At 41.6% G+C, this 16,177-nt stretch overlaps 1 protein-coding gene across 3 annotated transcripts in view; it reads right to left on the bottom strand.

Annotated features, from left to right (window-relative positions):
- Nucleotides 1-16,177, bottom strand: part of NBAS (NBAS subunit of NRZ tethering complex) — a gene marked incomplete at its 5' end in the record, with an annotated part of 354,840 nt that overhangs the window by 118,657 nt on the left and 220,006 nt on the right. For all 3 annotated transcript variants that reach the window (XM_079721535.1, XM_079721536.1, XM_079721537.1), the window contains 2 exons: nucleotides 11,249-11,386; nucleotides 11,776-11,852. In XM_079721535.1, coding sequence (XP_079577661.1) covers nucleotides 11,249-11,386; nucleotides 11,776-11,852 — 215 coding nt within the window. The remainder of the gene's footprint in view (nucleotides 1-11,248; nucleotides 11,387-11,775; nucleotides 11,853-16,177) is intronic.

The following is a 16,177-nucleotide window of genomic DNA, read 5'->3' as shown; positions in this document are numbered from 1 at the left end:
CCCCATGCCTCAGCCCTTAGTGCCTCTATGGCTGTCATTTAACCCAACCCCCTCCTACTTACGGACTGAAGCCCTGAGGCACCACCCTGAACCGCCCACTGGGGCAAAGCCCTCTCTGAAGCTGTCTGGTATAGGGATGCTGCTGTGGACCAGCCAGCCCGTCTACACCTGCTCTGCACCCTGGTGTGCTCTGTTGTTGCCTGCTCTTCTCACATCCCATCCAGTTAGCACTTTCCTGCCTAGGAAGAGAGAGAGCAGGTGCAAATATCCAATGACCAGGGTTTCAGGGAGCTCTTCCGTAGGTCTTCTTTCAGGGAACTCTTTGGGTCGGTTTTGCACTCCACCAGCAAACCCACGTTCATCCAAACTGTGAGGAAGGCTTCTTGCCATATACACTCTGACCCTGTGGTTTCAGGCGAAAGTCCTCAGCCTCCAGTTGCCCAACGCGCTTTGAGGGAGAGGCTACAGCCAGGCCGTCCATCTCTGAGTGTGACTCCCACCCCCATGCATGCAATCGACCACCTCCCCTCGTCCAAGGGTTTCTCACAGCTATTGCTCCACATTCACGTTTTCACCTTTTGCTTCCTGGCATCTCAAGGACTTGGTCCCTGAACTGGGAGAGTGGACTATATAGGTGACCTCATTTCTATTCTCTTTGTATTCTGATACCATTTATGAAACAAATCCCCAAACCAGGTAGAGAGTTAAGCTCCAAAATGGCAGCACATAGCAATAATGAGTATAATTGCTAATACTGCTATTTACATTGGCTTTTCTTTATCTTATAGAGAGTGTCAAGTCTCCACATACAACCTTCATTTTCATATGTGGCAAAAAATACCTATTCTCTCCTTTTGCGAATGAAGAAAAATGGCATGGCACAGTGTAATAAGCGTGGACACAGAGAAGTTACTAGCTGGATGACCTTGTGCAAGTTACTTAACAACTACAAATTTGATTGTCTCATCTATAAAATGGCAATATATATAGCTTGCATGGTTTCACAAAGCCTAAGAGACCATATATATAAACACACACACACACACACACACACACACACACACACACACACACACACAAAATACACAAACCAAGACCTGGCCTTTAGCAGGTGCTCCAAAAATGAAAGGGATTGCGGAATTTACTAAAAGGTATACACCAGTTACAATTTAATTGCACCTCTACTGCACACTTTACATTGCCTTCTCTTATAAATATTAAAACACAGCTTCCAGCAGGCAGAGACCATGGGTACTTAGTGGATTTGTCTTTCCTAGAGCACATTAGAGTTTCTTGAACAAATCAGGTGTGGAGTAAAATGGAGACACAATGAACAGCAGTTGTAGCTTTTAAGTTAGTAATACTAGTTTATATTCCAGATCCTTCATTTAGCAGAGATGCAATTTGGGGCAAGTTACATCATGTCTCTGTTTCCTCATCTATAAGAGAGTCAAAAGCACACCATCCTCGCGGTTTGCTGGGAGGCACAAACAAAATATTTTAAAATGTCCTTTTCTCTCTTATTATACAAAAGCAAATTGGGCCCAGAGCTTACTCCCAAGAAACTAAAACTAGTGATTGTCAAAGATGTACACAGAAACAACTCACAGAAGGCACCTGAATATAAGAACCATTACAGAAACACAAACAAGAAGACTGGAAACTCCTTAGAGGGAGCAATGGACACTCCTGACTCTTCTGGGGCTCAGTTTCTTCAGATGTAGAACAAAGGAGTGTCACAAGAGGATCACCTTTCTAAGGCTAAAATCCTATGAATGTATAAGAATTCAATCATGAAAATAAAATAAAACCTTGTAAATCTTTCTAGGTGTGGAACTGGGGAAGTTCTACATCTCATCTCATTGAGGCCTCCACTAAACATCAGAACAGAGTTCTTTGTTAAAAATACAATTTCAGGGCTTCCCTGGTGGCGCAGTGGTTGAGAGTCCACCTGCTGATGCAGGGGACGCGGGTTCGTGCCCCGGTCCGGGAGGATCCCGCGTGCCGCGGAGCGGCTGGGCCCGTGAGCCATGGCCGCTGAGCCTGTGGGTCCGGAGCCTGTGCTCTGCAGCGGGAGAGGCCACAACAGTGAGAGGCCCGCGTACCGGAAAAAAAAAAAAAAAAAAAGAAAAAGAAAAAAAAATACAATTTCAGACCAACAAATTATAACCAGTAGGTCCCTGCACAGTTTAAACAACTTTCATACCTTCTCCTTTACTAAGTAGAAACTGTCTAGCCCCTCTAAATAATCTTTACTTCACATTCTCTGTGCATCAAATGTGTTCACTTTTCTAAGAAATATTTAAGAACAAATACCTAATATATCAGTCTTTGGTATGGAATAGACACAGTGCTAAATATACATGAACTGAATCTCATTTAATACTACCAATTGTGGGGGACCAGAGTCCACTAGTACCATCCTCTTTAAGATGGGGAAGGAGGCGGGTAGCTTGACTAAGGCCATTCAGGGTAGGTGGCAGGGCAGGACATGACTCCCAGGCATAATGTCGCCCAAGAACCAGCCTTTTATATTTGCTGTGCAGGGAGGGGTAGCTCTTAAAATTATAAGAATCTTGATAAGATCAATGTACACAGAGCTCCCACCAAATGTAAATGAGATTTGTCATCTGAGTCCCTTTACAGATGAACCACTTTCAATGATGGACTTCATGTTGTCATTCTATATTACATCAGGACTGACCTATTTTTTTAACACACACATTCTCCCTCTCATCCCTTTTACACATATATACACATGTATAAATACAAATGGTCACAGAGGACACACCATGGTAGGTGTTCAACTGGAGATCCTGGTTTGAGCTGTGTTTCCAAGCATTCTGTCTTCTCTAAGAATAACGGAGAGAGATGTAGAACAGAAAGAATTTAGAATATCATTTTCTGTTCAACCTCTTGATATAAATATACCTCCTTTTAAATTTCCATCCTAATAAGGTGGTGAAAAGGGGGCATTCTATTAATTCCTTGATGATAGGTCTTCAAGGTTATGGATCAAACATTTGTTAAATGTTTAGGAATATTTTCAATACTTTGATTTATTGGGTAAAACGTAATACTAATTCTTTCAAAATCTTCCCAAAACGAAGAACATAAGCTATGAGGAAAAAACATAGGAATTGGCATCAAAGAACCTGGATTGCTGGTTCCTCCTTCCTGAGCGTCAGGTTTTCCATTATTAAAATTGAGGCAATTTCTCTCTGATAGACTCTTCACAGAGGCTGAATAAGAGTAGATGGATGGGCATGTTGTAAGTTCCGGCTTTCCATGCAAATTTCTCGTCTTACCATGGTCACTACTAGTTTCCACCCCTTCCTTCAGGAACTTTACTGGTCATGATTACTTCCAATGTATGATTTAAATTTTAGTAATAATTCTTCCCCTGAGCTTCTCATAATTTCTCTAAAAATATTCCCAAAGCACCTCTACTCAGCCCGACACTTCATTTCATACATTCATTCATTCACGGCACAAGTGTACTGCATTAAAGTTTCTAAAGCACTTTCGCATGATTTTCATTTGACCCTCATACCAACCCAGTGATGGGCACAGGAGACCGCTGTTGCTGTTTTACAGATGCCAACCTGCATGGCAGGCATCCTGAGCTGGGGTCCTGCAACGAGGAAGTGAGTCCAGTACCCCGGCCTCTGGCCTCGTGGGCACCCCACTCCATCAGCCCTTCCTCCCTATCCTGCCAGCGGGGCTCCCTCAATGCTCCACACCCAGCCTCACACCTGAAGTCACGAATTTCTGTGTGCAGAGTATATTCAAACCTCTCTTCCTCTCTTTCCCACCTAATTTCAATGATATGATCCATGGGTATGAAAGCCCCCGGCCTCTAAGAAACTTTTGAAGGACTTTATGGGTAGCTTCAGAATCTCCCATATTCGGTATCAAAAAGATACTGCAGGGGCTTCCCTGGTGGCGCAGAGGTTGAGAGTCTACCTGCCAATGCAGGGGACACGGGTTTGAGCCCTGGTCTGGGAAGATCCCACATGCCGCGGAGCAACTAGGCCCAGGAGCCACAATTACTGAGCCTGCGCGTCTGGAGCCTGTGCTCCGCAACAAGAGAGGCCGCGATAGTGAGAGGCCCGCGCACCGCGATGAAGAGCGGCCCCCGCTCGCCGCAACTGGAGAAAGCCCTCACACAGAAATGAAGACCCAACACAGCCATAAATAAATAAATAGACAGATAAATAAATAAATAAATAAATAAAATTTAAAAGATACTGCAAAAACTGAAAACATAAAAAGGCATCAAAAATTTAAAAAGTGTAGAGAGTTAAATTGCTCTAATTTTCCCCCCAAATTTGGCAATGCAGTTCTTCTATGGGGTGAAAAAAATACGATTTCTTTAAAGAATATGGTCAAGTCCCTGTAAAAACAAAATGCACATAAATATTTACGACACCAAAATGCTGGATGACTTCATCTACTAGTTACTACAAGAAGTAATAAATCCATTCAGGCTTAATAGTCTCCATTTCTTGGTAATATTGTTTGGAAAGTTTTGAACAGGTGGTATGTTTCCCCTCTAGGGTTGTTATTTGCTTGAAATAATTTTCTACTTGGTATATTCAATTAGTAGCTTAAGAAAACACATTTTAGAAATAGTTTACCATAAAGTTTTGAATTTCATCCCCTGCTGGGTTTGCTTCTCTAGCATATAAAACTAAAAGACACGTTTCCATTTTTAACTGATTTTATTTTCTGAAACTTTTTAAAAAGAATGATAGAGAAATCACACTTCAAGATGCATTTACGTGGGGAGGGATAAATTAGGAGTTTGGGATTAGCAGAAACAAACTACTATATATAAAATGATAAACAACAAGGTCCTACTGTATAGCACAGGGAACTATATTCAGTACCTTGTAATAACCTATGATGGAAAAGAATATGAACAAGAATAGTTACGTATGTGTATGTATGTATGTATAACTGAATCACGTTGTGTACACCAGAAACTAACACAACACTGTAAATTAACTATACTTCAATTTTTAAAAAAAGATGCATTTACAATAATTACAAAGGTAAGATATAAATGAAAAAAATTAAGGTACAGAAAAATGTGTATAGTTTACTCATATTTGCATAAAAAGTTATTATATAAATACACATATCCATAAACTATTTCTGGAAGTAGACAAAAGGGAAATACTTTTTGTTTTATCCTATTTTCATCATTTGAGGTTTTCTGTCATGTGTGCATTAACAGAAAAAGTTAATTAGGACAAATACTAGAAGAGAAAATTCTCTGCAAGTGACCATTTGCCAATCATCATTACAGGTCTCTAAAAAGAAACATGAATGCCCAGTGGGCTGCTCCAAAGCTCATCCAGGTTTGCTGCCAGGTGTGGCAGACTCGGGATGTGCTTCCCGTCAAGATGCACATGCTTTTTATCAGAAATAACACCACAAATTATTATCAGTACTTTTATTCAAACCTAGTAATCTACCTAAGTTATCATTCTAGCAGCTCAGAACTACACGGGGTGGAAAGAGAAAATGTGAAAATAGAAACAAGCTGAACTGACAATCAAGGGGAAGCTAAGCTTCACAGAGTGTTATTATGTGTGGACAACAAATTGAAACCACTTTGATTTCAGTTTCCAGGATGATTCATCAGGAGTTTGTCACATCTAATTCCAAATCCAGCAGGGCCGTTTTATACAGGGGGAGATGCTGAAAAGACTCAAATAATGAGTCATTAGGTAGTCAGTGGACAACGCAAACATACTTAAAACATCCAGCTAACGTGCCCATCCGTGAGGGGTCAGGACTCGAGACTGTAAAACTGAAGGTTGTCCGAACCACAGCAGCTGGAATGATTCCTCAACTTATTCACATGCCAATAAACAGTCACTGAGTAACTGCAGTGGGTGAAGCCCTGGGGATTCAGCGAAGATGGGATTCCTGTCCTCGACAAGATTACCACGTGGCGAGAAGACAGACGTGCATCAGCTACCATAGCCTAAAAGAACCACTCCAGTGGTCCAGAGCTGTGAGAGACGGAAATTAACTATACTACAATTTTTTTAAAAGATGCATTTACAATAATTATAAAGGTAAGATATAAATGAAAAAAAAATTATTTCAGGCCGGTATGTGCTGAGGCAGCAGAGAAGGCTTCACACAGGAGGCTCTTTTGAGTTCAGACTTAACCTATTGAGAGTGGGAAGAAGAAGAAGGAGGTATTTCAGGCAGGAGAATCACATCTGCACAGGCACGGAGGTGCGGGAGTGGATGTTAAATTAAGAGAAATATACATTCTGAACAGCTGGAGCATCGACTTCAAACGAGCTAGTGTCAGGATCATGGCTGGCGGGGTGAGGAACAGCCGCCAGTCCTCTGAGGGGCTTCCCTGTCATACACAGGAGTAGAGATTTTAGCCGGCAGCCACTGCAGAGCACGTGAAAACATCCTCCTGGGAATGACCCGTTAGGAACTGTGGGCCAGAGATCACTCAGGTCTGAAACACAGTGACACGCTGCTTCCGAAACAAAGGTAGGGCGGCAGCACATCCAAGTAAAAGGCAGGTAAAGACTGGGGTCAGGAGCTCTAAGTGACAGGTGTCACCTTCTCCCAGAGCAACCCTGAGCAAGTAACCGCATTTCTCTGTGTCTTACTTTCTGCAACATGAGGCTGCTCGACAGATCAAGCGGGAAGGAATGTGAAAGGTACTAAGACAGCCAATGCCTTCCCAGGGTTAGTCTGATCTTCCTACTGTCCCCTGACAACTCTCGTTCACAAGCCCCCACGAAGCCTGCTACTGTCACACCCCTCCTGACACCTTCCCAGCCAGAGAGAAGAGACCCCACCCGGTCACAATGAAGTCTGGTCACAGACTCTATTTCTATGCTTTTCCTCTGCAGTCAGGCAACACTTCCGAGCCTTGAATTTGATAGCGTGACATTTTAATACTTTCTTAAATATTTTGTGGAAAAACACCACAGTACATATGATGGGACAGGGATACCTCAATTCCTCTGTTACAGATTCCACCCCTCCATCTGGAACATTCTTCCCCTCCATCTTTCTGGTGCTATGCTCGACCTTTTCGTTACTCAATTGAGGTCTTTCCTGAGCGTGTTTAAATTGTATTCTACACACACAGTCCTTAACTTTCTTCTTGTTTTCAAAGCTCTTATCATAATCTAATAAAGTATACATTTTATTTACTTATTTTGTTTATGGTGCTCCTTCCTCAGTGGAATGTAAATCTGAAAAGGGCAACGGTTTTTACATATACTTTGCTCATGACTATTTCCCCAGGATCTAGAATACTCCCTGGCATAAGTAGTCATCTGACAAATATTTGATAAGCACACACATAATTCAATTATTTCATATGTACTGAAGAATTATTCATTTTCAGTAATCCACCCAGGGAACATTTGTTTACTACCCTTGATATGTCAGGTCCTGCTCTAAGCAATGAGGAAAACAATAAATACAACACAGACACTGGTCTCAAATAGCTCACTTTCTAGTGAGCTGAAAGTAGATAAATTCAAAGTAATAGAGTATAAACGCTATGAGGTAAGTAAAGGGCAGTAAAAACGTGCACAGAGGAGCACCCAACACAGCTTGGGAGCATGACAGAATGGTGGCAAGTGGCAGGAACCATGCCTTTGTGAGGTAAGACCTGAACCAAGTGCTAAGCAAAGAAATGCTGGGGAAACATTATAGGCAAAAGAGTACAACATACTGAATGCAAAGAACAGAGAACACACGGGCTGGTTGAGAAATTTAAGCAGCTTGGTATGGCTGGAGTGAAGGAACATGAAGTTGCAGAAACAGACAGAGGCCAGACCACCTTGCTAGGGCAGCAGGAAATCACTGAAGGATTGTAGACGCAAGGGAGGATGACCAGACCTCCATTTTGGAAAGACTTCTCAGACAGAGGCTTGGAAAAAGATGCAAAAGGAACAAAAAGGAAGAGACAATGATGTCTGATTGCATTTTTCACTCTTCATCTCACCCTTCAGACTAACAACCAAATGCTTTCCACAGAGTTGCCAAGAAGTCTCTGGAGAATTAGCTGGCGTGTGACCTAGCCGTGTGCCATCTTAATGCTATCAGAGGGCACGTCTGTTTCTCTCTGGAGCAGCTGAGAAGTTAGAAATCATGTGTTGAGGCATCACCACTGGGCCACATGAACCTTGCTGGCTTCTATTTGCACTAGGCTTTAATGCTGCTTCCCGAAGCAGTGACCCTGACCAGCAGCTGCCTTACACTACTGGGCCCAGAAAGGGAACGGCTACAGGTGTCAGGAACCACATCACAGGGTGGGTGAGCATTCCAACAACCAGGAATCCGAGGCCAAGGCCTAGGGTGAGGCAGGAGACCTCCAAGGGACATCGTCAAAGGAAAGGGCAGTTTGACAGGAAAACGGTGACAGGAACAAGACTAAGAGCTAAAGGGCAGTGATGGTGGGTTGACATAAGATGAAAGGAAGAAGCAGAAATTGGTGTAAAGGGTGGAAAAGGGCAAGAATCAGGTTTTATTATTCTTCACACTATAACACCAGGCTCTATGTCCTTCACAGCAGGCAGTCAATAAATGCTGGATCCATGAAAGGATGTGCAAAATATAAGACCTGAAACTAAAACACTCATACCTTCCGTGGGGAATACAGAAGAAACCAAGATGGACACACCTTGACTTCTAACCCTCATCTTTTTTTTTTTTTTTCCTGTACGCGGGCCTCTCACTGTTGTGGCCTCTCCCGTTGTGGAGCACAGGCTCCGGACGCGCAGGCTCAGTGGCCATGGCTCACGGGCCCAGCCGCTCCGTGGCATGTGGGATCTTCCTGGACCGGGGCACGAACCTGTGTCCCCTGCATCGGCAGGCGGACTCTCAACCACTGCGCCACCAGGGAAGCCCCTGACCCTCACCTTTCAGTGTTCTACTTCCTCTCTGTGCATGCTTTAGTCACAGAAATCTTAAGTGGGGCTTCTTACAGAGTGACTTCAGTATCTGAAGTAGGAAACAGTGACTGCCAGATATAAAAGCCGGGATGGAATTTAATGGTTTTCTCCTACCTTACCTCTCTCAAAGACAGTTCAGGATTTGGGACTTTTAATTTTTGGTTCAAAGTAATTTACTATCGGGGAAAACAGGAAAAACACAGACTGTACTAGAATTTCCCTTCAAGAGGATTACTTTAAGTTTTTAGGTAATGAAACCGAAGATCAGGCCAAAATGTGGCTCTGCAGCCAGCTCTTTGGCTTCTGTCTGAACATGTGGTCTGTCTGGCGAGGGTTTCCAGTCCTCTCACCTGCAGCTCCTCTAATCCACCTTTACGTAACTGTCTCTCATGGATTTATGGTAAGTGGTGAGTTCACTGAGGTCAGACAGCCATAATCACCTTCTCATCCCAAGACTCGCTCAGAGGCCATGGCACACATAAGGGGCTCGGGGCAGGGTTTAGGGCTAGACCAGCTGACCGAGTGGCCTTTCAATCCTCTGTATTCGTGAAAGGTGGAACACAGTGTTGGGCACACAGTGTGACCTTAATGCAGATTACACACATGGAAATAGTACATACTACATGGGAGTCCTGAGCCAATTATCCAGCACTTGTGTATGTACTACTGAAAAGATAAAGACATTTAAAAGCAGACACCAGCAAATGCCATAAATACTCTTTGCCAGCCATCCAACTGAATGGAATAAGAAAGACATTAAATAAGTACACTGTTCCAGAAATAAACCTGCCACACTTCCATCTATATAATCACTTCTTGCCCTCAATTTATAACACAGTAGGTCAATTCCTTATTTCACATAAAAACATACCTGTGATATAAAAGCAAAACAAAGGAAAATTACTAGAGTATAGGATAAAAGTACCGTACAAAGCAGCAGTAGCTATCGAAAACAAAAAAATAAATTCAAAATTTCCAAAATAAAGTAATATATCAACTGGCTAAAAAAAAAAAAAAGAAACAGTCCTTTTCTTGGCTAATTTCATCCTAATATACCTATTCCTGAGAACAATACCCACTGACAGTGATGATGCCCTTGGGAGAGTAACCTGCGTGGCACAGGGTTCCCCCACCCACCTTCCTCTTTTTAAATAAAAACTGATGAATGAAAGCCATAGATTTTGCCACGAATGGAATGTTTTCACATACTTAAAGGTTCTTAGATATGTTTTGGATGGCGGAGGCAGCTAGAACTTTGATTCTCGTGTGAAATTGTTTCTTTATAGTCTACTGTGGGTCGGGGAGGAAGAATTCTGCCTCAGTAAAAACTGAACCTTGGATTCGTACACAGAGTGGATTTGAAAGTCTGACCTATTTGCTTACCTACTCTTAAAGTGGTAATTCTCTTAAAATGTCCACTATAAAAAGGAAATAATTTCCAAACGCTAATGATTAAAGGTGGTATACACAAGTAAACCTAGAGGGCTTCCATTTTCCAGCAGCATCTGGAACACTTCCGTGTCCACAAAAGAAGGCACCTGTAACTTGAGGCCATGCTTAGGTGCTCTCACTCAGAAATTAACCATAAAGTTAAATAAAAGTGTCAGAAGCTTGGTGGCAAGTAGGCATAGCGTGTCTCAACATTGCATCTGCATAATTACTACTCTCATATCTCTCTGGCTTAAAAATAAATAAAAGTGCAGCACCGTTCAAAGAACTACATTGCCTACTGTCCTAAATTAGACAGAGCCATCTTCCTCTGGGGAAGTGAGTTAAAAAGCCAACTCTCCATTTCTCCTCTCCTTTAGCCTTTCTTAAGAACGTCGTTAAATAAAATAAATGACAGAAAAGTTAGGGGATGAATCAGCATTCACAATAAATATTAGAAACTCTACTTCTTATTAATTCCTGGAAAAGCAACTACGTATAACACAGAAAAGGCAAAGGCTGTCAGCCACTGGGAATACAAAGCACTCTGAATACAAAGTGCATCAGTCCCTCCAAAGAGGTAAACGTGTTTTAACTACTTTAGAAAAGCTTAATCCTGCTCATTAACAAAGTGGACTGGAGGGGTGGGATAGGGAGGGTGGGAGGGAGGGAGACGCAAGAGGGAAGGGATATGGGAACAGATGTATATGTTTAACTGATTCACTTTGTTATAAAGCAGAAACTAATACACCATTGTAAAGCAATTATACTCCAATAAAGATGTAAAAAAATAAATAAATAATAAAATAAAATGTTAGTTGTCTTAAAAAAAAAAAAAAAAAGTGGAAACCATGAGGACTCACCCTGTAAAGAGGATGGCACTTGTCCCTGAAACACGGAGCCAACCGGGCGTAGATCTGCAGGCTATAGTAATAGGCTGCCAGCTGGAGAGAGAGAGCAGAGTGGGACTGCTTTTCAAAGCACCTGTTAGCGTCTAACACCTAGAAGGGAGCACGAGAGAAACAGCTCAGCTGAAAGGAAATTAGCACAACCATCATAAACCATCACATTTCTAGTCCTTACTGTAGAATTTTGGTTCAAAGATTCTATCGTATCAACTCAAGCTCAAGCTCATCTTAATATGACTACATTAAAATTCAGAAGACATTACAAGGCAGATCCTATGCACAGGAAAGTAGATTTTAAAATCAACATTTCAGTTAATATTGTAGAATTTACTTTCCGGATACTGACCACAGTCCTTCCATCTTGCAAGAACAACCAGAAGGAAGTGAAACATATAATAAACAACTTACTGGTGAAAACCTCCAGTAAAGACTTTTAGTTTATTCCTTTTTAAGCCCTTCTTTCTTGGTCAGGGTGAACTCACCTGTGGTAAGGCAAGGAGATAAGCAAGAGCCAGGGTCATGTCATTTGGTAAAGCATCGCCTGCCAGTTGCAAGAGAACTAAATGTAGAAAAAATACATATATATTGCGTTATGTTATTAGAGGACCCACGTGACATTCATAGCTACTAAGTGTCGTGACTTTAGTCCTTTATGATGTCAACAGTAATTCGTTTCACAGAACTCTTTAAGATCCTTTATGAAAGTCTATTCAGCACCACAGAAATAACAGACTACATGAAACTATGTTAAATGACAGCCTTGCCTTAACTCAAGTTATGCTGTTTGTCACTTACACAAGAGAAAACCCAATTAGTGCAGCTACAAAGTCTAAGTGCAAATAGATCAGTGAGGATGGTTTCTGCCAGCTAATCTTTTGGTTTTCAAGACCCAGACCAAGCTATAAAATGCTGGATATCAAGGACAGCTACTGTAGAAAATGACCATCTGAGCATTAACGATGAGAGTAACAACGCAGCTTTTTGTGAGTGCAGACTTAGGATAAATCTTCTGATTACCACAATTACGATAAATGGTTTTGTTCTTTCTCTTCACCACACTCCACAGAAAGAAATCCATCTCTTGCTTTGATTATAGAACACCTTAAAATATCCCAACCATCTACAACTTTTCCGTAAAAATTTTTATATAAGCAACGACCTATCAATGTCATGGCTTTAATAAAGGAGAGAACACTGCCAATAACATCTGTGTTTATATCCTTTTTTTTTTTTTTTTTGCAGTACGCGGGCCTCTCACTGTTGTGGCCTCTCCCTTTGCGGAGCACAGGCTCCGGACGCGCAGGCTCAGCGGCCATGGCTCATGGTCCCAGCCGCTCCGCGGCATGTGGGATCTTCCCAGACCGGGGCACGAACCCACGTCCCCTGCATCGGCAGGCGGACTCTCAACCACTGCGCCACCAGGGAAGCCCTATCCATTTTATATTAATAAGGAGGTATTCCATTTAGGCTCTCAAGTGACAAATACCAGGTAGTCACGGTAATCACAATGTAAATCTTTTATTTTTAAAGAACGGACTCTCCTAACCGTCACTAATGAAGGTAAACAGTATTTAAATAATTCAAAGTAAAGATTTCACTTTGTAAGTACACCATATAATTTTTTCCCAGAAGATTTACCTTCCTAACTGTGTCTTACTCGAACTAAAATTTAAAGCCATCCATATAATCTGAGCTCAACTGACCACTGGAGCAGTGGGTGGGCGTGCGGTGAGAAGCCAGCTGCAAGCGGCTGGAGCGTCAGAGGCTGACCTAAAACTCAGCATGTCCTGCACATGGTCTATGGGGGAAGAAACTGAGCTTTCTCCACTGTGCCTCTGCAAAGAGTTCTCTAAATACTCACTTCCTCTGTGTTCTCCAAATCTCATAAGCCAAGTTGGACCACCAGTCAGCCTCAGGCCTCCCAAGGAAGTGCACTGCTCTAGAGATGTTTTCTGATCAAAAGCTACTCATTTCAAGGCCCGTTTCCAAATTCAGCCCTTCACTCGGTATCCATGAGAACTTTCTCTGAACCCGATTTTGCTCTAAAATAAGAATCAGAGTTCCTGCCCTTTCAGAGTAAACACACTAAGACCAGAAAAAGTCTTCAAATAAATAATTAAAACATACAATACAAAGGGCCCCAATCAAATTTTATACAAACAAGTATGAGAGCAAAGAAGAGTTATAAAATCGCCGAATGTATTCTAGAACACTATCAAACCTGAAGGATGAAGGAGTTAAGTTATACATTTTGGACAACAGAAGATGAAGGAAGAAAAAGCATGTAAGCTTAGTCTGCTGAAAATCCTGTACTTTTGAGAAAGATTTACTTAGAGTCTAGAAATTGCACACCATACAAACACACATAGAAACACACACACAACCCTAGGGCTGCCATTTTGGCTTATGTCTGCCTTATGTACTTTACCATTTAATACCTGCCCAGCTGTCCACGGGACCTTTAATTTGGGAAAAAAACAAAATCCAATAGTTTCACATACTAATAATTCTTCCCTATTAACTTTCTTTCTTTTTTGCTTTTTTTATAAGATGACCTACAACTGCAACCTTATTTAGTTTTTTTCCACCCCTGTTTTTATTTTCTTCAGATACTTCCCTTCCTTATGCACAAAAGAGGCCAATTTTCAAACAAGTATATCTAAACCCACTCATCAAAACACAGCCCTGTCTCTTCAGAGCTCAGGAGCCCTTATTTCAAGTGAGTGGCTGATGCTCCAGCTAGCAGAGGACCACCCCTCTCCCTCTCAGAGTTGTGGTTAGGGCCAGTCTGAAGCCTGCCTGGGAAAATCAGTCCCATGACTGACTATCTTCCATCAGACGTTTTTTTTTTTTTTTTCTTTTTAAATCCTGTCATCAACTCAATCTTTCACTCCATTTAATGTGCATTTGGTTATTTCCAAAAACCAAAGCACCCTCAAGGGATGAAAAAATATGGTACCACTGAAGATATTCCTAAGCATATGCTACAGACCCTGAAGGAAATTCCAAAAGGAAAACAACCTAATAAAAAACAAAAACAACAAAAAAGAGCCAAGACAGCATGGTTGGAACAAATGCATAGTTCCCAGAAGATACCTTTGAGAGAGAGAATCTCCATCTGAATACGTAAGTTCCAGTAGGTTTATTTTTTAAATAGTTATATTATTTCACAGATACAACGCACAAGATGGTCACTAGCATTTCTTGAACATGTATCACTGAATATAAAGCTTTCAGCAGGCAAAAGAGAAAAGAAATAGTTAACTTCCATGAGCTAAAAGTAATGACAAAAATCACCCTCAGAGGTGTCTAAAGAATCATCACTGTTAATTTTCACCAAGCAGTGAAAATAATCAGTTTGTAATACAAATATTTGCTCCAAGTGAATAATATCCACATGGGTTTTATTTCATATATACAAATGTGTTCATCATTTCAAACTTTTCTGCATTTTATAATGCTTTGACACTGGGGGGGTCTTGACGATCCTGGTGAGACTGCCCTCCCAGGGCTAGCTAGTCAATCGGCAGGTAGAGCAGACGGTTTCCCGTTGAGCACGCCTTTGATCTACAAACCAAACAGTTCAGAGTCAATTCTCTGAACCACCCCCCCTCTCTCTGGCTTTTACACTACAGAGGCAATACTACCTCGCCCTGATCACCTCAGGGCCAGGCACCGGTCAGCCAGAGACCATCCCATAGCCCAGAGTCCACCAGGTTATTCAAACTCTCCATCGTAAGCCTGCTCAAGCATGCCTACCACACCTCTCCTGTTCCTTCCCACGAAAACCCATACTCTGGCCTCATACCTTCTGCCTCCAGGTGACCTGAGTACCTCCCCATGTGGCCCAGGTGGCTTGCTGTGTCTTCTGTTTCTAGGGATTGGTGAGTATAAACTTCTTCCTTCATGACAATCATTTTCATGTCTGGGTGTCTGCCCACACCTGAATAAAACCAGACTCTGGTTTTCAGAACAACAACTAAAACATCTATAAATGTACAATGAATCCCTGGCCTACAAAATCAGGCAGAATGATACAGCAGGAGGGAAACCATCTTCAGAACCAGAAAGTTACGGGATCAAAGCTAAGACCCACCACTGACTTACTGCACAAGTTTTTCCAATTAATTGTCCTGTACCCAGTATCTTTCATATTTCTAAAAATAGTACACTATTCTCCCAGTGAGACAAACATAAAACCCCAGAGTCATCTTGGACTTTACTCTCTTCTCCACTCCCAACATTCAGGTAGTCATCAAATCCTGCTGAATTATTTCTAAAGAACTCTTTCACACATACTTTCTATTTTCACTGCCACAAACTCTAGTTTAGATTGTCAGTGTTCAAAACCTGGACTCTTTCAATAACCCCCCAACTCTACCTGATGCTTTCAGTCTTTCTCCTTCCAATCCATCCTTAAAATAGTAGTTTCATACTAATTTTATAGGAATGTTCATTAAGTACTGTGTAATCATGTCTCTCTCCAGCTGAAAATACACACACACACACACACACACACACACACACTCCTACCTTCAATGGTTTCCCATTCCCTAAAGAAGGAAAGCTAGATTTCTTATTTAGCACTCAAGGCCTTCATAAATATGGGCCAGCCGTAACTTATGTTTTTAACTGATATTATCTCTACCCTATACCCCAGCCAAATTAATCTGACATTCAAATGACCTATAATGCAAACTCTCTGTAAAGAAAGTGCTCATGCCATTCCTCTATATAACAATAATAATAATTATCACAAAATGAAAATACCTATTCTAAAAAAAAATCTGCTTTGATGAGCCAGATATGAGATAGATGCTTTGTATAAATTAGCTCTAAGTGCCACAAAAAGCTCTGCAAAGAATACAGTATTAACGTGTTTTT

This window comes from Hyperoodon ampullatus (assembly GCF_949752795.1).
Source record: "Hyperoodon ampullatus genome assembly, chromosome: 15".
NCBI classification, from domain to species: domain Eukaryota; kingdom Metazoa; phylum Chordata; class Mammalia; order Artiodactyla; family Ziphiidae; genus Hyperoodon; species Hyperoodon ampullatus.
The sequence above is the reverse complement of the archived record's forward strand: the minus strand, read 5'-3'. Positions and strand labels throughout refer to the sequence as shown.